Source organism: Lutzomyia longipalpis, chromosome 1 (genome assembly GCF_024334085.1).
Source record: "Lutzomyia longipalpis isolate SR_M1_2022 chromosome 1, ASM2433408v1".
Taxonomy (NCBI): Eukaryota; Metazoa; Arthropoda; class Insecta; order Diptera; family Psychodidae; genus Lutzomyia; species Lutzomyia longipalpis.
In genome coordinates, this window is record NC_074707.1 from 47435916 (window position 1) to 47458501 (window position 22586).

Genomic DNA, 22586 nt, shown 5'->3' on the forward strand with positions numbered 1-22586 from the left:
GCAGTATTTTGACGTGTCAGAAGAAAAATAAATATTCAGAGAAAAAATTTTTCAAAGTGAATTTTTGTTACAAAATTATGTGATAAATCCGTGAAGGTGTTGCAAATTGTGGATCACCTGTTCTCCCCGTGAGGGACTTGTGATGTGGTTGCAGTGAAAAGTTGCATAAATACTGTGAAAATCAACATGTTCCGCATAGAGAGCTACATAACTCCCATCATCCTCAGTCACATTGAGAAGTATGTGAAGAATATCCGGCCACAGGATGCTCAGGTAAGGAGGAAAGTCTCATGTTCTCTGCACAGCATGTTCTAAAATCTATGTGTTGCTTCCTTGTGGGAGCAGCTATCGCTGTGGAATGGTGAGTGGGCTTTTCAGAATTTGGATTTGCGGCTCGATGTGCTGGAGGAGGAGCTCAATCTGCCCTTTAGCTTCCTCTCTGGGCACATCCATGAGCTCATTATTCGTGTCCCGTGGACGAAGATTGCCTCCGAACCTGTCAGCATCACCATCAATACGATTGAGTTTGTGGTGAAGCTGCGTGATCCCGATGCAGCAGCAGCAGCACAACCAAAGGAGAAGGTGCGCAAGAAACCGCCAAAGGATGAGGAGGTCCAAGCACCCCCGGGGTACATGGCCAGCCTGGTGAATAAGATTGCCAACAACATCTCCGTGCAGTGCCACAATATCATCTTTAAATACCTCGAGGAGGACATTGTGATGTCCATGAACATCCAATTGCTCTCCGTGGATTCAGCTGACTGCGATTGGAAGCCAACTTTCATTGATATCTCCCCCACGAAGGTGCTTCTGCGGAAGATTGTTAAAATTAGCGATCTCACCATTTGCCTGGACAAGAGGAATGAAACGGGAATCATTGATGTGTGCCAAGAACCAATTCTCTATCGTTGCTCAATGGAAATGCGCTTCCTTCGACGCTACAACATTTCAACTGCTCACAAATCCTCGGTGGTACGCGTGGATGTTCACACGGAGTGCATTGACCTCAATATCTCATCCCTGCAATTCCCAATGGTGATGCGTCTCATGAATTTAATGCTTGTCCTCAAGCAGGGGAAATTGAAGGCAAAACATGGGTTGAATTCCGCGGGAGAAGCAAATCACGATGCCGATCAAGCGGATGACGATGGTCAGTCAATTTTTTCATGGGCCTGGAATCTCCTTCCATCCATTTTCCCCGATGAAGAGCCCACAGATGGTGATGAAGATGGTCGTGGGCATGTCTTGCACTGTGGGGCCTACATAGATAAATTGAAGATCACATTCAAAAATCAAGAGATCATCAATGACTCCATCGTCCACACGACGAAGAAGATCAAATATAAACCCATTTTAGCCATTGAGCTGAGTGGATGCTACAGTGATACCATCATTGTGGGCAATCGATGGTTCTGCATGACCGGGGGATGCACAGCCATTGAGATTATGCCAATTGGGGAATGTGTTTGTGGGCAGCGACAGCTCCTTGCGGGATTCGTCACATCAGCAACCAATGGGGGGGAATCGAAGTATCTCGTGGGATCACTAAAAGATCCCACAGCGGATGAAAATTTGGGCATTCAGAAGCCCTACAATATGCTCTGGGACTTCTACTATCTCCGGCACACGGAAAAGAGCCTCCTTGAGAAGACTCCTGCCTTTGCCTTTGACATGGTGCACACTGTTGAGATTCCCGATGATGTGGCCAGGAGTTCGGACATTGGGAGTGATTTGGAATTTAGTGATTTGTCCGAAAGGTGCCTCTACAGAGGATTTTTGGGGCCCATTGTGCTTCGCTATGGTACCGGGATGTCACATCTCATTGATACCTTCCGTAGCTATGTTAATCTCTACAATTACACCCCGTACGTCGATGAGAAACCTCCACTGAGTTTTACCCAACTCGCTCCAGCTTCAACGGATGACTACGATGCCCTAATGGTGGAGATTCCCTTTAGGATCATCGAGATGACAATTCAAGCGCCAAAAATTGAATTCTACACGAGAGATCACGAAAAGCTGCCAAGGGGTGTGAGGAAGAAGTATTCCCTGCCCCAGAGGCAAGACTCCATTCCCATGGGCATTGCATTGGATGCGAATTTCGTCGTAAATTGCGATCGTTTGGAGGGAAAAATGATCAGTCCAATGTATCCAAATCGATTAGTTCACACCACATGTCAACTTCCTAATCCCCCAGAGCAGCTCTTTAGTGCTTGCTACGTGAAAATTTATGGGAATGCCACGAGAGTTAGTTTAATTGTACAAAAGGGAGATATTCACGAGGAGATTATCAAAATTCCCACGATAAATTACCTCTATTCGGATCTTTTGCTTCCAGAACTCTGGGAGAATGATGAGACATTTCACAGCACAGCTGAAATTGCATTCTCCAGCATTGAAATGTCCTTCAATAGACTCCAAGAGCTTCATCTGCGTACATCCTTGAGGGATCTTCTGGCTGAATGCCATCAAACTGATCCTCCGGAAGAAATGTTTGATTCCAATCTCCCCAGAGTACTTTTGAGCTTGTCAGGACTCAGGATGACGGTCAGTAAGACACGATGTACAAGTATTTTTACGGGGAACTTGCACTCTGTGGCTGGGGCTGTGAAGATCCCAAAAATTGGCCACGAAAGTCCGGTAATTTGTCAAAATGAAAAGGAAGCATTTGCAATGGTTGTCCTGCAGATTTCACAAAATTCCAACAGGGTTGTTCATCAACCTGTTGTCTCCTTCCAAATTGCCGGGGTGACGATCAATTTTGATCCTTTGCTCTTTGAATTCTTCACCTATCAGCACACAAAGCACGAAGCAGCAGCTGCAGCAACCACAAATAAATTCGAAGGAGTTCTCCCATCGACTGATACACCAAAGAAAATTGTTTCAGAAAAAATCCTCAAACGACCACCACCGCCAAAGATTCTGGAAACTGTGCACAGCAGTTCGGAGAAGAATACCACGATTGTCTTCAGCAGGAGGAAGGATTTGCCAAAGAAGCAGGTGAGTCTTTTAAGAAAATAAGAAAAGAGATTTTCGGTCTTATTTTAGGATAATATTTTTTTTTATTTTACTGCCGACGTTTCGGACTGTATGAGTCCTTCCTCAGTGTACAAACCTTTGAGAAAATAAAGTTTAAATTAGTACACCCGCAAATATGTACCGGAACTATACCAGGGCTACGCTGGGTATCCATGCGCCTTTGAGAAGTATAACAGAAAATTAATACACCCATATGAATGAACCAGAAGCCTATCTGGGGCTAAGCAGTAATTATCTAAGGTGTCTCCGATGAGAAGCGATCCGGTTTGCCAAGATGGCAGCCGGTAGCAAAGCGTTAGTGGATCTTTCAAGGATAATATCAGCGTTGGTAGGCCTGAAACCCACTGAACTTCAATGTCTATTTCTTTCAGGGACCCAACTGCTGATGTACAGAATATCTTTTACAACTCCACTTCACTATTTTGTATTGAAAACTTACAAAGAAAATCCACTATTAAATCACACATCCTTCTTCATTTATTTCTCAAAACATAAACATTTTTGAAACTGATGTGTCCCAACCCAATCTATATAAACGCATGTAATTGCATTCAATAAACCAGTCTATTCTCAACCCTGAAAGTGTTCATATACTTTATTGGCGACGAGCGGAGCAAATAACGGCAGAGTGAAAAAATTGAAAGTGTGGCCGACCGCGTGTGCATGGAAAAAAGTGATTTTGCACGAAAAGTGAACGAAAATTAGCCAAAGATGGACTCATACCAGGATAAGAAAGCATCAGAAGTGGGCAAGAAATTGCTGAGAGACGTCCCAAGAAATCTAAAGAAGCGAAATGTGCTTCAGGAGAGATTTAAGTTCAACACACGACTCCAAGAAGAAGGGGAAACCGCGGAAGAGTTTGCCAAAGATCTTCAAATATTGGCACAGTCGTGCGCATATGGGAAATTCCTCGAAGAGAAGCTACGGGACAACTTTGTCTACGGTCTACGAAGTGCACGGATAAAGATCAATCTTATTTCCGTACTTATTGCCGAAGATGAAGCCACATTCGAACATGTGCGGAGAACAGCACGTGGGATGGAGCTAAACGAGGAGAAAGAGAAAATGATGCATCCGGAAAACCTTGAAACCATCGCGAAGATTGTCCACGGAAAGCAGAAGCAGCCAGATGAAGAGGGAAAAGTAGGAAAATCCTACATAAAGTGTTCCAACGGTATCAAGGAGGAACCACACGTGGCAGCTGAGGGCAAAGTGGCGACGGAATCGTTCAGGAGGGAATCTCCGAAGAAGAAAGAAGAGAAAGAGCGTGACATCTACAGCAATTCCGACGGAGAAGAAGACAACGAAGATCGTCAAGATGAAGGAATAAACTCATTGCGATTAGGATCAATTCTTAAGGAAGGAAAATTGCGCAACCATACACCCAATGAGGTGGAGCGAGAGGGCTCGGTAAGTGATCCAGTTTATATTGAGGTAAGTATGGGTAAGTATAAAATCAAAATGGAAATTGATTGCGGTGCTCATACATCAGTAATGCATGTAGATGATTATAAAAAATATTTCAGCGAGTTCCCATTGCGAAAGTGTGCGTTAACTTTATCAGTAGTTACGGGAGATGATATTGCTATTGTTGGGCAAATTAAAGGGGAAATAAAAATTAAATTTGGCTCAGGGAGAAAGCAAAAATTCGAAAAAATGAGAATTGTGATAATCAGTTGTGCGCATCGTTTTATACCACTCTGTGGGCGCGATTGGATTAGTAGAATTTACCCACAGTGGAGAAATACATTCAAGTGCAATGCGATTAAAGAGAAAGAGAATAAGAGTGAGGAAAAAAGAAATACGAAAATTCTTGCAAATGTTCTTGAGGAATATAAAGATGTCTTTGATGTTTCGGACAACAGCCCTGTGAAGCATTTTAAAGTTGATATTGTGCTGAAAGAAGACGCGAAACCCATTTTTCACAAACCTTACACGGTACCTTTTGGTATACGCGATGAAGTGGAAAGGGAAGTAAATAGGTTGGTGGAAAATGGTATTTTAAAACCAGTACAATATTCCCGTTGGGCTTCACCCATTGTGGTAGCCAAGAAAAAAAATGGCAAAATAAGATTATGTGTGGATTGTAAAGTTACAGTGAATAAATGCATAGAAGTAGCTCATTACCCTTTGCCAAGGACGGATGAATGTTTCTTGAATTTGGCAAATTGCTCGGTTTTTTGTGTGGTAGACCTAGCAGGGGCTTACCAGCAATTAGAAGTTGCAGCAGATTCACAAGAACTTTTGACTATAAATACCCACAAGGGATTATTCCGATTTTCACGATTAATTTTCGGATTAAGTTCAAGTCCAGCGATTTTTCAATCCATAATGGATCAAATTTTGTCCGGAATTCCTCAAATCTCTTGCTTTATTGATGATATTTTAATTGGCGGGAAAAATGTAGAAGATTGCGAGAAAATTTTAAGAAAAGTACTTTCGAGGTTGAGGAAATTTAACGTAAAAGCAAATAGAGAAAAGTGCGTTTTCTTTAGAAATTCCGTTGAGTATTTGGGACATTTATTGTCCAAGGACGGCATAAGGCCATTGCTGGACAAACTCGAAACAATTAAATTAGCGGAAAGACCCCAAAATGTGACTCAATTAAAATCATACATTGGCTTGTTGACTTATTATGGCAAGTTTATAAAGAATCTTGCAGAGAAATTATCGCCGCTGTACCATCTTTTACAAAAAGAAGTTCCTTTTGAATGGACTGATTTGCATCAAAAAACGTTCGAAGAAAGCAAACTTTGGCTGCAAAAAGATAATTTCCTGATTCACTATCAAAGTGATTTGCCACTGACGATCAGCGTAGACGCATCGGCAACAGGAGTAGGCGCAGTGCTATCGCACATAGTAAATGGGGTAGAACGACCTATATATTTTGCTTCCTCAACGCTGTCAAAAGCGGAAAGAGGATACTCGAATTGTGAGAGAGAAGCTCTCAGTTTAGTATTTGCGGTCAGAAAGTTCCATAAGTACATTTATGGGAGAAAAGTCCAGGTCTTTACAGATCATGCGAGTTTAAAGGAAATATTCGGCAACATAAAACGAAGTAGTGCAGTTGCTACGGCAAGGTTAGCCAGATGGGCGATACAGTTGGGCATGTATGACCTCAATATACAGTACAGAAAAGGTACACAAAACGGCAATGCGGATTTTCTCTCAAGATTCCCTATAAACAAACCTACGGGAATTAAAGAAATCAAAATTAATTTTTTAGATATAATTGGAGTCATTCCGTTAAAAGAGCATGAGTTGATTAAAGAAACTGCGAAAGATAAAGTTTTACAAGAATTGAAAAAGTTGATTAAAACAAGATATCCTAAAGATCATGAAGTTCAAAATAATGCATTAAAACCTTATTTACGATTCAAGGCGGATTTAACGATTAACAATGAGTTGATTTATCTGGGAAATCGGGTAATAATTCCAGAAAGTATGCGAGAGAATGTTTTGAAGTTAATTCACGGCGGGCATGAAGGAGTCGTAAGAGTCAAAATGTTGGCCAGGTCATGCTGCTGGTGGCCTCGAATTGATTCCGATTTAGAAACAATGATCGCAAGTTGTGAAATTTGTCAGAAACATTCATCCAAACCAGCAAAAATATCTTTAACGCCTTGGAAAAAATCAGAAGGTCCATGGGAAAGAATCCATATTGACTTTATGCATTTCGGGGGTAAAACGATCTTAATTGTAGTTGACAGTTATTCCAAGTACATGGATTTATACTTGATGACCAATTCTAACGCGGAGGACGTTATTTCGAAACTGAGAAATTTGTTTTCTACTTGGGGTTTACCACGAGTATTAGTTTCGGATAACGGACCACCATTTTTCTCAAGAAAATTTCAAAAATTTTTAGAAGTAAACGGTATTAAGTATGTATCCACACCACCCTATCATCCGAGTTCTAATGGGTTAGCAGAAAGGGCAGTCCAAACAGCAAAGTCATCGCTCAAGAAATTTGTTGCAGATGCACGATACACAGATCTTTCACTAAAGTCTATGTTGGATTTATTTCGTTTCAGGTACAATCATTGTCCGACTACGACGACGAAGTGCTCACCCAGTAGTTTTCTACTAAGCTACACACCCAGATCATCGGTTACGATTGTTGATGACGACACTAGCACGAACACGGACGAATCTCAGAAGGTATCTGGCAAGGAGCCAGTAAAGAGGAAGGACAAGTCAGAATCCTCCAAGGAGGAAGGATCAAAGCTTGTAAAAGGGGGAGAAGCAGTACGCATGAAGCGTAAAGAAAAGGAAACACTTGAAGTGGGACAAAAGGTTTATTATTGTTCACCGTTTGGATGGAGAATAGGCACAATTGCCAAGCGTTTGTCTAAAGTGGTTTATATAATCACTATAAATGGAAATCGAATTAAGGTACACCGCGACCAACTGAAGAAGTACACTCCGAACATTAAGTCTGGCGAATCTTCACCAAATCCTGTAGAAAGATCATCGACTACAAGTTCGACACCCTGTTCAACAGGAACCTCATCACGAAGTCCGAGGAACTCAACAGACGATGATGTTTTCTATAGTCCAGCGGCATTGTCACACCCAACACCGAGATTGATAGAGACACCACGCCGAAGCGGCAGGTTATTGTCAAGACCGCGAATCAATTATAAAGTGTAAATTAACTTTTTAAAAAAATGTAATAATTTTTGAATAAGCGAGGGGAAGTGATGTGTCCCAACCCAATCTATATAAACGCATGTAATTGCATTCAATAAACCAGTCTATTCTCAACCCTGAAAGTGTTCATATACTTTAGAAACATCTTTAAACAAGGGAGAAATAGAATGTTTCACAATTCAAAATTAACCGTTGGCGGCGCCGACACTCAGGGCCTACAACATTTAAAGAAATACATAAGATTCAAAAAACACATTACATGACATTAATCAAATCAATTAATATTAACTTAATTAATTGACTTAATATTAACAATTCACTATGATCACTAAATACCTGGAGATGCATGTGTAGAAACAGAGTAGTCAATCAGTGGGCTGTGGTCGTCGTAGGCAAGCAATGGGGGTAGCTGGAGATACAGGGTTTGTGGGATTAATAAATTGCTACGTAACCCACGAAAAATGAGCAATTTGTGATGCTGCCCCTCTCTGTCTTACACCACTGCCCCATTGAAGTCAAAGGAGCATTCATGAGGTTGACGAAGTCTAACCTCAAGACGTTGCGTGGTTTTCCCAATGTATATTTTTCCGCAGCCGCAGTTTATGTTGTATACCACATAAACTAATAATTAGCCTAAAATAAGACCGAAAATCCGTCTTATTATTTTCTTAAACAATTATTTATGGTCGATCTTATCATCTTTGAACAGGTGAGTCATGTTGAGATGTATTCAATGTGGAAGAGTCTCCTCATTGCTGGTGAAGTGAAATCCTCAAGAATCCTCTTCCCCCGAGGAAGTTTGAAGCGTGAATCGGAGAGTCAATCATTGGAGGAGCTTTTGCAGCAAAGCACCTTCCACAGAGTCATCCTGCAGTTCCCCTCATTGACTGTTCAATCGTCCGGAAGTAAAATTTCAACGCCACTCGCGAGAGAAAATTTCCCAATTTCCCTGCCGTGGGATAAAGATCGTGACACATTCCCATGGAGTTTAGTTTTAGCGGAATTCTCATGTGGGGTCATGGAGAATGGGGAGGAATTTGTGTGTCTCTTCCCAGGAAGGACGAATGTCTCCTTGGCCATAACCTACAAAACGGCGGAAGTGGAGAAATTGGAAAATCCCTTTGCTGCAGTTTTTCACATTGACATCGCACCGATTGTGCTGAAAATCAGCGAGAATCACGTAAAGCTCCTTTTAGATACACTAAAGAACATCCTGTCACTACCACCAATTGCGGCGCTCCTGCAATTTGAGGAAGCACCACCGTGTAATTTAGAAATAGCTCAGAGACCCATAAGTCCGGAAACGGATGTGGATCTCAAGGAATTTCTCGGGATGAAAACAACATCAACGCACGATATGTCTAGTGACACAACGGAAGTCCTCAAAGATGATCGAAGTATGGCCAAGATTTCCATCTGGCTCCAGTGGACCCTCACGCGATTAACGCTAAAATTCTACAATACATCCCGTGGGAAGAAGCAGAAATTCGAACTGGAACTCGAGGATATAATATCGAGTGTTGATCTGCGTGATATCTACGTGAAGTTGAAGGCAAAAATTGGATCTTTTGTTGGGAATTCCTTCCTCCATGATGAAGTGAAAGGATGGCGAAAAGATCCAACAATGGGAATATGCGGAAGAGCCACTGAAAGTTCCGATCCCAATGATACATTCCTGGATTTGACGGTAACTAAAGCCGAAACGGGGAATGTTCACACAAAATGGGGCACATCGAAGAAGAATCGTAATCTGAATGATAGTTTAGTGGAAGTTATGGTGAATATGCAGCAGATTGATGTAAAGGTGGATTTGGATGCTCTTCAGAGTTTTACGGGTGTGCTGCAGATTCTTCTTGCAAGGGAGGAAGGATCAGCGTCATCGGGACGCGAGGTGGGTGTTTTGAGTGTTGACAGTATGCCATTGATGTATTTCCAAAGTAAAGGCTTCCGGATATTTATTCCCATTGAGAATGGGGCGGAAAATTGCAATGTCTACATTGTGAAAGTTGGACAGGTTAGTGTGAGTCCGGCTGTTGAGAATCCCCTGTCGAGAATGCCCGTACGTCCGGACATTTACACCAAAGCTGCCCAATTGAGAATTCTCAATATTCCCGGATCAAAAATTGAGGATCGACAGTATGAATTGATGCTGAAGAGTATAACGATTGGAACGGGGAATTGGGGTGAGGTGATTGGATTGATGGAAGGCACGTCCGAAGGATCAATTGTCTACAATGAGAACCCGGCTTTCGTGTGGAATAATCAAGCCAATAAAACAGCCGTGGACATCAGTGCAATCTTCAAGGATTTCAATTGTTCCCTAGTCTATGCTCCATGTATTGTCTTCAATAACATCCTCGTTTGTGGGCAAGGAGTAGAATTCAATTCTCTCACAGATCTGATCTTACATCTGAACACAAATCAACTGAGAGTCACATTAATCCTCCTGAAGAAGCTCCAAGCACTTGGGGAGGCTTTTACGCGTCCAAATGTTTGCGAGAAGAGGAGGAAATCCGTTAAATTTCCTGTGAAAACTTCCAAATTGAAGAGGAGCCAAGAGAAATGTGAATTAGACATTAAAGATTCGGGCTTTGAGTCCATTGAAGTGGATAAGAAATCCTCCATTGAGGCGATTAAGGACAAAACGCTGAACAAAGCAGTTGTTCCGTATGATTTATCTTTTGTCGGTGGTGTCTTCACGATAAATCTATACCATCAGCTAACACCTCAAGCCACGGTATCAGTATTCCAGCCAAATCTCTTCATTACACAAGGTGTCTATGAGAAAACCATCCAAATGAGTGTGTATGACATGAAGGTAGCCTGCATGAGTGATCAGGAAGGTGCGCAACAGGGTAAAGATGAATTCAACGAGGTGATATTTCACACGACTAAAGGTGAATTGGATGCAATGGGAATTCCTCCGTCAATTTTTAAAGTTAAACTTCATCAAAATATTTCAAATGAATCCACCCTTTCCATCCAACTTGGGCGACATATGAAAGTTTCCGTGTCAGATAAGTCCCTGAAGAAGATTCTGGAGTTGAGGAAAATCTCCCAGGACATTCTCAATGAAGATTTCTTGGCTAGAACAGATTCTTCGGATAGAATTGGTGCAATAAGGAAGCCAGCGAATGCAATAAAATTCATCAAGGTGTCCATTTTGGGATGTGAGAGCCTCCTTCTGACGCTCTCGCACGTGGAAATGCTGGCTAAAGTGGATGAGAGCACAGTGAGAGTAATTGCAAAGGATTTATCGACGAAAATTAGGCTCTTCGACCGACCGTCGAGAGCTCAATTTGATGTGACTCTCAAGATTCTGACAATAATGACAAAGCAATATACCTTCCTCCATCCAACTTCTCTCACCTTCAGCACGAATCTTATTCGAGAAATTTGGCAAAAGACTCCCGTGTGCACGTGCCATTTCTCCACAAAATACATTCAATTGGACGTTGGTCCGGAGAATTTGCTCGCTTTTGGGAAAATTCATGAATCCCTGATGGAACAGCTGAAGGAATTCAATGAAAGTCATCAATGCTCTGAAGAAATGTTGCGGGAAAGTTTCCAAGAAACGCAGCAATTGCACAACATAACACCGATTAAGGTGCCCAAATTCTCCGGGAAAGATGATGCAAAAGTAACGGAAGAACACTACAGGGATGATCTCCGGGCTGGAGCTTTTCAATTCATCGAAGTGCACCACAATGAAGAGAATCTACCGCTGCCTTATCAAATTCAGATCATAAATCGCGATGTGGGCATCATATGTTGGCGGTATCCTCAACCTAGAGCTCTCAGGAAGGTTGATGTCTTCCCAGTTCCTTTTCCGGTGAGTCATAAATTTTATTTCCTCTATTTGAAGCGCTTGCCCGGGGCTCCGGTTTTTGGGGCCGTGGATTAAATCACTCAACTTAACCTCAAAATCAATTCCTGCCTTATTCTGTCTCAAAATAATCTTCTCTCCAATGTCCTTCACGTTCTCCACCTTCACTCACACCTCCTAGCCACGATTTTCACCTTTTTTCTTTTTCCAACTCCTTTTCTCATCCACAAATCTCAATTCTTTTTCACACTCCAAAAATCCACGTGCAAACTCCCTCATCATCCACCTTCCAATCCTCTCTCCTTCTTCTTCTTCCAACTTCCCGATCCTCTTCCTAGATTTTCAAACCCCATCTCGCATTTTGACCGTTAACGGTTTTTATTTTATTTGTTCCATCAATTATTTAATCCACCACCCTCATCACATTGGTAGTAACCCCCTTTAAGTTGTTACATATTTAAGAGCTTCAAAAACATTGCGACTTATGGCCCGTAAAATACAGTTAAAAAATTGTCTCAACCTTGAAAATATTGGGCAAATTGAAAATTTTTATAGGAGAATTTCATTGAGGTGGTTATTGACGCTATCTAAAGAAGAGACTATTCGATGATTAGCTAAAAAAAAAACTTATCAATTGGCAAGAGTTCATATCTTTATTTCTCTTCTTGTTTAAAATTTTCAACAAGTATTATCTATTTCACACTGAACCTGAGAAATTTTTCATGATGATTAAAAGAAGAGAAGCAAGAAGAATTCCCATTGTTGGATACAGTTTAGCACTGTAACTAACATCATGGGTATTGCAACCGTCACCTTGGCACATGATGCATGAATCATCTTCATCATCATCACATCGTGGATCCAAAAGCATCATGTACTTGCAACCACGTCGAACATAGGATTCAGTTTCGCCATCAACTGTAATGTCTGAAATTCACAAAAAAATCATTTTGTAAAAGAACTTCTTCGTCTCTCATGTTAAAGAAAAGAAACTTACTAAGTCGCATACTGTAGCATCCAGCATCCTCAATGGAGAACACATCATTGAGAGCGCATGGGGTTGTAGAAAGTTCTTCCGGCTTGTCTCTGCATCTCTCACGGTCTTCATCGCTGCCCTGTCGAGAGTTGCATTGCTTGCATTCCATTGTAGCTTTACTGTGGAAATTGCAATGATTGTAATTGCATTGTGTGCAATCACGTGAATCGCAGTATCTGTCCCCTGTGCACCCACGACGAACGGTATTGCCTTCAACAATGAAATAGCATTGCTCAATTTGCCCAGGTTCAAGACTTCCGGTGCATTGGGTGCTTTTGTCTGAAGCTTGGTAGTATGAGCAATCACTGTTGATTGCACCAGAGCACTGAACACACCAACGTCTCTCCGGTGGTGGCGCAGCTGTTGTATCCGTAGGCTGTGTTGTTTGGTCAGTAGGTTGGGTAGTAGGTGGTTCAGTAGGAGGTTCAATTACACCGGAATTGCATCCTTGTTCAGAACATTTGTTGCATAAATCTCCAGCAATGTCACAAGTAGATTTCTCTGGGGTTCTATCTGACAAACATCCACGATAAACTACACTCTCTTCCTGCACTGTGTAGCATTGGTCATCAAGCGCGTAATTGCGACAGGGATATGCTACATTGCCAATGCTCGTCATATCCTTGTAACAATTCTCTTCATCATTGCATTGATGGCAGGTAATACGATCTGATGGGAAAATGTTGCTGTTGCAATTGTTGTTGGAACAGATTTGGCAGTTGTTGCTAGGGCAGAAGGTTGAAGTACTTCCATCCAAGTCTTGAAGGCAGCCTCGAACTGTTTTTCCATTTGCAACAACAAGCTGAGCACAACTGTCTCCATAATCCTGGCAGATTTTCGTAGGACTATTTGCAGGATTACTCAAACAGGTTAAATCTTCATCCACTTCTGAATCACAAACATGACACTCCTGGAAATCCACTGAAATGATGAATTTTTTTTTGAAAATTTAAATTCTTTTGGACTTTTCTTTATTTTCCTTTTACCTTTTGTATTGCAAATCTGTCCACGACATATTTTACATTCTTCCCCTTTACGACAGATATCAATGAAATCCGTTGTTGCTGTAACCATGCAACCCCTCTGAATACCCCCATCAACTCTCTTGTGAAGGTAACAACCACCGGCATCGTATTCATAAACAAAGGGACACATTTGTACAAAAGATGAAGGAGTTGAGGCGCAATTTGGATCAGTAGTTGAGTCACAAATTGCACAATTTTCCCTCATGGTTTGATCAATGTTGCACTGATCTTCAAAGCAGGTGTTACAATTTCCCGTTCCACTTTCACAAACCTCCACCATATGGGGGTTTTCCGACAAACAACCCCGAATCGTCACACCCATTTCGGTGAATTGAATAAAACATTGATCTTCAGTTCCTCCAGGAAGTCCCCCCGCACACAATGTAGCCCTTGTAGTTGGTTGCAGAAAATGACAACTTTCATCGTAGGATGAATCGCATTTTACACAGGATAGCCCATAGGTACCCTGAGCAATTTTCAAGATAACTATCACAATTAGAAATTTCTTCATTCTTAAAAATTGATTTCTTTCCCTCTTGATGTTCCACTCTCGTGATCTCCTTGCTAACTGACGAATTTTCAAAGCTTAACATCTAAGTTCAACCCACGAAAAATAACTCAATGCTCTTATCTTCTATATATTGATAACTTATTAGTATCTTATGAAGGTAATAAAGACAATCGATGATACTTTCGTCGTTATAAAGACAATAAAGCTTATTAAATGATATGTTTTTTTTTCGGTGCTAAAAGTTTGGCTAAATTTTTGAGGTAATATAATTTAGAATTTTCTCTATTTATTTAATAAATTTTATACTAGGAAATGTAAGAGAACTGTATTAAAAATGAGAATAGTTGCTCCTGTTGCATAGAGTTTAGTTCCAAAGCCAACATCGTGTGTATTACAACCATCTCCTTCACATATGATGCATGATTTATCTGCGTCGTCATAACATCTAGGATCACGTTCCATATGATATTTGCATCCACGTTTAACGTATGAATGAGTTTTTCCATTAACAAAGGTCTCTGAAAATAAAATTAAAAGAAAATCTTATCTTTTCTAAATTTAGGGGTTGATTTTGATAAAAATCTTTTCTTTTCTTTCTAACAACCTAAAATTTGTTGTAAGATTGTAATAATTGATGTTTTAAAATCGTTCTCTTGTCATTCTATAAATAAATAAAGAATTTTTAGTTCTAGAAAACATTAAGAAAAATCTTTAAAGAGCCTTGGAAAAGTAATTTTCCGTCAAATATTTGAGTATAGAAAGAAATAAAATGTTAAAAATTTTATGAAATTTTTACCAGAAAATCAAAAATCTTACAACTGACGTTTTGTAAGTACCACCTCTAGGGGTTTCATCCGGAGACTTCGGGTTTCGGGGTATTATTTCTGAGTTGCGGGTTTAGGATGAATTTCTACGGGTCACACGGTTTTTTTTTTGCTTTAATTTTCGGCAGTAACAGAAAACTAAAAATCGGAAATTGAAATAGACTCTGTAATTTAGGAAGTTTCAATTTTCGATTTTTTTAGATAAAAAAAATCGTCTTAAGTCAGATTTAAGTTTTTCTAAACCGGAATAAACTTCTTTAAGTTAGACTACAGTTTTGTTCAAACTAGGGGTAAGTTTTAAAGCCACTCCTAAGTTTGTTAAGCAAGACTGTGTTAGAAACTAGAATTTAGTTTTATTAAGGTCAGGTTTTTAAGGTTTCATGGGCCACAAGGTTACAAGGTTAGATCAGACTGAATTGAGTTTGAATGCATCTTAAGTCTAACCTAAAGGAACTGACGTTCGGCTTCAAGAAAATAGGCGTGGCTTAATAAACGGCTTAACTTTGTTTCTTAAGTCAGGCTAAAGTTTTTAAGTCAAACTCTCATTCCTTTTAAGGTGTTACACAATTTACCTTACAATTGTTTAAGATAAAGCTTTTATAGTTGTAATAGTAAAAAACAGGCAAGGTCTAGAATGCACTTAACACATACCTTACATACATACATCAATATGACCTTGTTAAAAAAACTTAAGAAAAGAAAAGAAAAGATTTACATCAGAATCTACCCCATAGTTTAAAAGAAAAAGAAAAACATACCTATTCGCATGCTGTAGCATCCTTTTTCTTCAATTGAAAAATAGTCATTGACTGGACAATACCATGAGTAAACTTTCTCAGGTTCATTCAGACACTCTTCCCTGTAATCACCGTCGTCTATGCTTGAGCTACATTGAACACATCGCTGTTCAGCTCGACTATGGTAATTGCAGTGCCAATCATTGCACACCAAGCATTCAAGTACATCACAGAATTTGTCACCAAATAGTTCAGGAAAATCATCTCCTGTACATCCACGAACTGTATCTAATCCGTATCTACCCACAAAACATTTCTCACGTTCACCAGGTTTTAGTTCTGCAGTACATGGTGCAGAATTAGTCCATGGTTGATGGTATGCGCAATCCGACGTAGAGTTTCCGCGACATTGATGGCACCAAATCCTTTCAGTTGGTTCAGGTGGAACTTCAACTGCCTCTGAATTGCATCCTTGTTCAGAACATTTATAGCATAGATCTCCAGCAGCGTCACAAGTAGCCTTTTCCAGAGTTCTATCTGATAAACATCCACGGTAAACGACGCTTCCTTCCAGCACTGTGTAGCATTGGTCATCAAGCGCGTAATTGCGACAGGGATAGGCTACATTGCCAATGCTAGTCATATCCATGTAACAATTCTCTTCATCATTGCATTGATGGCAGGTAATACGATCTGATGGGAAGATGTTGCTGTTGCAATTGTTGTTGGAACAGATTTGGCAGTTGTTGCTAGGGCAGAAGGTTGAAGTACTTCCATCCAAGTCTTGAAGGCAGCCTCGAATTGTTTTTCCATTTGCAACAACAAGCTGAGCACAACTGTCTCCATAATCCTGACAGATTTTCGTAGAACTATTTGCAGGATTACTCAAACAAGCTAAGTCTTCATTCACTTCTGAATCACATACATGACACTCTTGGAAATCCACTGAAATGATGAATTTTTGTTAGAAGATCATCTTTTAGACTTTTCTTTATTTTCTTTTTACCTTTTGTATTGCAAATTTGTCCACGACAAATTTTACATTCCTCCCCTTCACGACAGAGATCGATGAAATCCGTTGTTGCTGTAACCATGCAACCCCTCTGGACACCCCCATCACTTCTCTTGTGCAGGTAACAACCACCGGCATCGTATTCATAAACAAAGGGACACATTTGTACAAAAGACGCGGGAGTTGAAGCGCAATTTGGATCAGTAGTTGAGTCACAAATTGCACAATTTTCCCTTATTGTTTGATCGATGTTGCACTGATCTTCAAAGCATGTTCTGCAATTTCCCGTACCATGTTCACAAACTTCAAGTAAATGGGGATTTTCCGACAAACACCCCCGAATAGTTACTCCCATTTCGGTAAATTGAATAAAACATCGATCCTCAGTTCCTTCCGGAAGTTCTCCCACGCACTGTGTAGCTGAATCAACTGGCTGCAAGAAGTGACATCTTTCATGTTGAGATAAATCACACTTGATGCACGACAAAGTATAACAGCTTTGAATTATTTTAAAGACAAAGAACACAGTCAAAAGTATTTTCATATTTTTTTAGGAGGAATTTAGTAAATTTTTATGATCTTCCACTGTTGCGAATTGAATACAAACTGATGATTTCTTTGATGAATTTCTTTTAAGTAGTCGTCTCAATTAGTCTTATCTTGGATATTTTTGATAATTCATTGATAACCTGGCTAGCGCAATATAAGCCATCATAGGTTTGCTTCGGTTGAGCAAGTATCAATAAAATTTGAGAGATTAGGGTCAACAATGAGCTAATGACGTTATTTCGGACATCCTGAACATTTTACGCCGTTTACGAAAGGTTGAAAAGATTTTCAACACTCTGTGATTTTTTTGAGATTTGGTAAAAGAGTTTTTTTAGGCCTGTTTACGCGAAATTTCGAGGATTTTGGTATTGACTTCTCTAGATATTTTAGAAATCAGACTTCTCAAAATCAAATTCTAAACATGTCCTTATCTAAAATTGAAAGTTTATTTTATAGTTTATTAATTTATTTAATCTTTTAATAATTAGTTACAATTTTTTTCCAAAAAGTAAAATACATAGAAAAATTAAAAGTCTTTCCGGAAATAGTTTTCTGCTGAAACTAACATGATGTGTATTGCATCCATCTTCCTCGCATAGGGTGCAAGAGTTATCTTTATCATCATCACATCTAGGTTCTTTGATCATATAACTTATACAACCTCTTTTTACGTATGTAACATTTTCACCTCCCAAGATGATTTCATCTGCAATTCAGTTAATTATTTATTAGAAAGGAATAACAATTATAATTTAGTTTAATTTCTTTAACCTACTTTTGATCATGCTGTAGCATCCTCTTTCATTATAATGAAAAATTTCACCAACAATGCAATTTTGAGCTGGAAGTTCTTCTGCTCTATCTTTGCATTTTGGATGGTACTCAGAGCTACCAGGTCGGGAGTCACACATAATGCATTTCTGTTCTGCAAAGTTGCGATAATTATTGCATTTATTATAATTGCACATAAAACAACTATGGTGATCACAAAATCCATCTGTTGCACATCCACGTCGTACAAGTTCACCAACAACACTTGCATAGCATTTTTCGTAGCTTCCTTCATTGTCCCCAGGACATGGTATTGAGGTTGAATTCTCTGGTTGATAGTAAGCACATTCACTCTTTAAATTTCCTATGCAGTAATTGCACATCCGCATATAAGGAGGATTTGTAGATGTTGACTCCATTGTTGAATCAGTTTCTTCAGTTTCTGTTTGTGCAAGAGATTGCCCAATGACGAGGAGTAATAAGAGTAGAGATAGAGGTTTCTTCATCTCTTTAAGTTGATCCGCCTTGTGAGGAATTTTGTGGAAGACTAATGGAACTTTTTTGAAAATTTTGATCATTTATTGATTTTTTATCTCTCTATTTTGATAGGTAATATTTTTTGTCTAAAAAGTCTTTTGAAATCCAATTGACGTCATTGTAATGATAAAGATAAGATTTTGCAATGAGAAGGATTGGAATGATTGCTACGTAGATGTGTGTAATTCACTAGTCAGACAAACTTAGGATTCCTTTAAAAAATAAGCGACCAACAAGCCCAAGAAAGGTCCATTCTTAAGTAAATTTATAGATTCTTAAGAAAAGTTAAGTCTGTCTTAAGAAATCTTAAATCTGTTTGACTACCTAGTGAATTTCACGTGCAGTCTTCATTGTATATTGATCTTCTTGGTTTTGAATATAAGAATCTTCCTCTAAACAATTTAATTAAAATTAAGAAAGAACTGTTAAGTCTTCAAGAAGTTTTATGATCTTGAGAGCAGTGTAAGTGTTGTAAAATTTCCTGAAAAAAATTTCAAAATTTCCTGGATGACTATTGAACTGAAGACTAACCCATTGTTGCAATGCCACAAAATACAAATCATTCAGTAATTTGTAGTGCAAAAGAAAACCATCTCTTACGGTCAGGTAGCATTCTTCAGTCTCTTTTAAAAGGAAATATCTGCATCAGTTCAACATTCTCCATTTAATTCTTCCGTACATTGATGGCATCATTGCTTAAAGAGATTCATCTGCTGTTACCTGTTTATCTAATGATAAACCATTGTGGACTAGTATGACGTACAGAGGGAAGATCTGATCATGATTTTTTTTCACAACTTTCGCAATTTCTTCAGAAGAGGTTCTCGTGATCTTCCACTCTTGCAATTGCTTCATACATTGTGAGTAATTCCCTTCTTCTTGCGTTCAAATATCTCACGATAGCCCAATTATTGGTCTTATCTGAGTTTGTGATAAGCTCTCTGAATTCTTCCTTAATCTGTGAGGTCATCGCAATTGTTTCTTCTGCGTCACTTTTAACTCTCTTGCGTCGATGAAGCAATATTCTGTTAATCCTTTGCTTCCAGACACTGTCTCCCGTTGAGATTCGCTGCACAATGGAATACTATTCGGAAGCCCATGGAGATTTCCTGCACCATTGCGAATTCTATTTGTCGGAGAATGAGACGAAGACACTGGATGTGCCCAAAACACGCGTAACCGCGTCTATTTGGCGTGTTGTAATGTCCAGCCCAATGGTAACGGTTGATGGGACATTCTTTGAGGAGGAAAGTTCATCAGCTGAGGAGGAGAGTCTCCTTGTGAATCGTGAACCCTTCATCTACAACATCAACGACATTCTGCAGCGTGTTGAAACAACTGGCCCGGGGAATGCTTCGGTATTCAATCTTCATCCGAAAATTCTTGTTGCATGCCTGAGAATTGATTCGGTCTTTAGTCCAGCATTAATACCCAATTTACGGGCATGCATTGATATTGCTCACATTGACATTAATGTCATGAATCACATCCCTGTGCGTCCCGTGAAGGTACCCACGGTGATAAAGGATTTCAATCCAACAGGTGGCATCACCCCATGCCACTGTGTTGCTTCCCTGCGTGTTCTCAGTGCGAAAGCACACGTGAGTATTTTTGATGAGTGGAATCTTTCCTTGGGAATGGATTTGATGGCTGAGCTCAATGTGTTGGACTACAGCTACCTCATAAGCTATCCTGTGATTGAAAATACGCGAATTTGTGTGGGAATTGAGAAGAATACGGATTCAGTGGCTGTGAATGCAATCTCTGAACCTCTCCGGATGCGATTTGGGCCCGCAGTTGGACATGCCCTAAGCACAACGCAATCTCTGTGGAGTCAAACACTTCAACGTGGTGTGGATCCCATGGAGATGGTTCTTGTAACGCGCTACCTCATTTGCAATGCCACAAATGTCCCCTTGATTTTCGGGCAGGTGGATACGGATGAGAAGATCTCGTTGCCGCCAAAAGTTTGTCACCTCTATGTGTTCCGGAGTGAGAAGAAGGAGCAAAAGCTGGAATTTGCCGTTGTATGTGATGCACAACATCAATCGGATGCATGTGAAATTTCCCAAGAAGGTATGCAATTTGTAAAGCTAAGCAATGGTGGTGTGTTGCTGGTGAGCACTGAGAAGATTTCATCGACACAGCGGAAGATCACGCTGAAGGGACAACTGGAGATGTTTAATATGAGCTCAGAAGCATTTGTGGTTCAATTGAAGAGTTCTGAATTTCTCACGGATATCTTCTTGCCCGGCCGGAAGACTGCCAGTGCTCTCAATGTCTACCCAAATGGGGAATTCCCTCAAGCACTGCGAGTGAGATTTAACAGTGATGGAGGTGAATTCACGGGGTGGTCCGGGGAGATTCCACTCAAGTCAACGGGAAAGAATCTCCCGTGGCTCGTAAAGATCCCCCTGAAAGGGTCATTTGTCAGCTTCTGGCTCCGAATTATCCGCGAAGAGACTCAACCGCGAATTATTGTGGCAGTTTGGCCGCTTTTTGTGCTAAAATCCAATCTCAGCATAAGCAGTACAATTTATGAGCCACAATGTGATAAGAGTTTTGCCATACCCGGACGTGGTGCGACGACAGAATTGAGTTTTCCGGGAACGCATGAAGATGAGCACAATTTGCAATTTAATACGAAATTCATATCACCCCATGGGGAGGATAGGCGGGATGTTTTACTCTCATACCGAGCAATTGAGAAGAATGTTATCTTCCATGGGAATTTCAGTGGGGACGATGTTTCCAAAACAGCCCAGAGTCTCGAGGCATGTCTCACTGAACCCAAATCCACCTGGCCATGTAGTCGTGATGAGGAGCTAGCGTGCGATAGGAAGGTAAAGAATCAAGGGGCAACGGTGCCAATTTATAAATTCTCCGCGAGCCATGAGAAATCCAATAGTTTGATGTTGGAAGTCTCCTCGTGGTGCCTCTTCATTAATTCAACGGAATTTGATGTTCGCATTGCAAGTTTGGATGAAAAAATTTCAACAAATATCCGAAGTAATGACATTGCAATGCTCTTTGGGTCAGCTGATCCCCTGAGGATGCATTTGGATGCAAATGGGGAGCAAATAGCGCTGCCAGTGATAAATTTTACGTGTTGCGATAGGAAAATTGGACAAAGTTTGATGCTTCCGGATGTGGGATCTCTCGCACTTGAGGTAGCATTTGATTGTGGGGTTAGTAAGATGCAGCTGACATCGTTGAATGAAAATGCATCACGTGTGGCAATTCTCTCGAGTCATTTTGTCGTTGCGAATTTCACGGAGTACGACCTGAGGCTCTGGGCATTTGCAATACAGAGTCAAGACCGGAAGACACTGATTAAGCCGAATGATGCTGTAAATGTTGGGAATTACGCTGTACCCCCGCAGCAGGGTGGACGCAGTGCCAAAGGAGTAGCCCTGACGACTTTCTACGATCTCTCGCCAAAGAGGAAGAAGCCAGCAAAGAGCTACAACTACTTCATTGCCATTCGGTACTCAAATGATGGAGAATTCTCATGTCCAATTTATCTGAATGATACAATTAATTGCAAATCCGTGAGTCTTCCATTTGACAACACATACATCCCCCTGAGAATCTCCCTGATTAAGCGACAGGATCACAGCTACATCAGCATCCACGAGGATCCCTTCCCGCGGATGTGGATTGAAAATTTCACAGAGTACAGCCTGTATGTGGCACAAGCGGACTCAGTTGCTGTCAATAGAGCACCCGTGGCTGTCCGGGAGTGCTTTGATCAGCACTTCTCGTGGTACCAGATTGTTCCGTTCAACACGAAAATTCCCTATACACCACCCCATGTTGATCGTGCCTTTCCCGATGATTCCCCATCGGATTTTGGACTTATTTTTGCCCTTGTTACTGCGGGTAAGTTTCTTTCACAGCAGCTTTTTTTTGTTTTAGCTGGAACGATTGGATGTGCTTCCCGGAAAGTCCCATAAGTGGATGGAAGTTGTGCAGGCAGTCTTCTCATTGCATCAGGAAGCTTCTAAGGAATCTCAGGGAATTCCTTTTCAACACCCGGCTGATCCTTGATTCCATTTAGGGGTGA

At 40.5% G+C, this 22586-nt stretch overlaps 3 protein-coding genes across 8 annotated transcripts in view; 2 read left to right on the forward strand and 1 right to left on the reverse strand.

Moving 5' to 3' along the window:
- The window catches only part of LOC129787907 (intermembrane lipid transfer protein VPS13B), a 27106-nt gene continuing 4520 nt past the window's right edge, over window positions 1–22586 (forward strand). Inside the window, exons 1-4 of the mRNA XM_055823744.1 lie at window positions 1–273; window positions 346–3000; window positions 8402–11524; window positions 19567–22402. Of these exons, the coding sequence (XP_055679719.1) occupies window positions 187–273; window positions 346–3000; window positions 8402–11524; window positions 19567–22402 (8701 nt within the window). The 5' untranslated portion in view covers window positions 1–186. The remainder of the gene's footprint in view (window positions 274–345; window positions 3001–8401; window positions 11525–19566; window positions 22403–22586) is intronic.
- LOC129787912 (uncharacterized) lies at window positions 3544–7814 on the forward strand. Of its 4 annotated transcripts, none has more exons than XM_055823754.1 (2): window positions 3544–4449; window positions 7074–7814. In XM_055823754.1, the coding sequence occupies exons 1-2, from the start codon at window positions 3751–3753 to the stop codon at window positions 7116–7118; spliced, it is 744 nt and encodes a 247-aa protein (XP_055679729.1). In that variant the 5' UTR covers window positions 3544–3750; the 3' UTR covers window positions 7119–7814. The 4 variants fall into 4 exon arrangements, with proteins under 4 accessions (XP_055679729.1, XP_055679726.1, XP_055679727.1 ...); XM_055823751.1 differs by having other exon boundaries at window positions 3550–4825; XM_055823752.1 differs by having other exon boundaries at window positions 3550–4473.
- On the reverse strand, window positions 12153–17301 carry LOC129787909 (uncharacterized). Of its 3 annotated transcripts, none has more exons than XM_055823748.1 (3): window positions 16658–17243; window positions 12516–13475; window positions 12153–12445 (listed from the first exon to the last, which is right to left on the reverse strand). In XM_055823748.1, exons 1-3 carry the CDS (start codon window positions 17205–17207, stop codon window positions 12216–12218), a joined length of 1740 nt encoding a protein of 579 aa, XP_055679723.1. In that variant the 5' UTR covers window positions 17208–17243; the 3' UTR covers window positions 12153–12215. The 3 variants fall into 3 exon arrangements, with proteins under 3 accessions (XP_055679723.1, XP_055679722.1, XP_055679724.1); XM_055823747.1 differs by lacking the exon at window positions 16658–17243 and adding an exon at window positions 13541–14383; XM_055823749.1 differs by lacking the exons at window positions 12153–12445; window positions 12516–13475 and adding exons at window positions 14339–14608; window positions 15673–16596 and having other exon boundaries at window positions 16658–17301.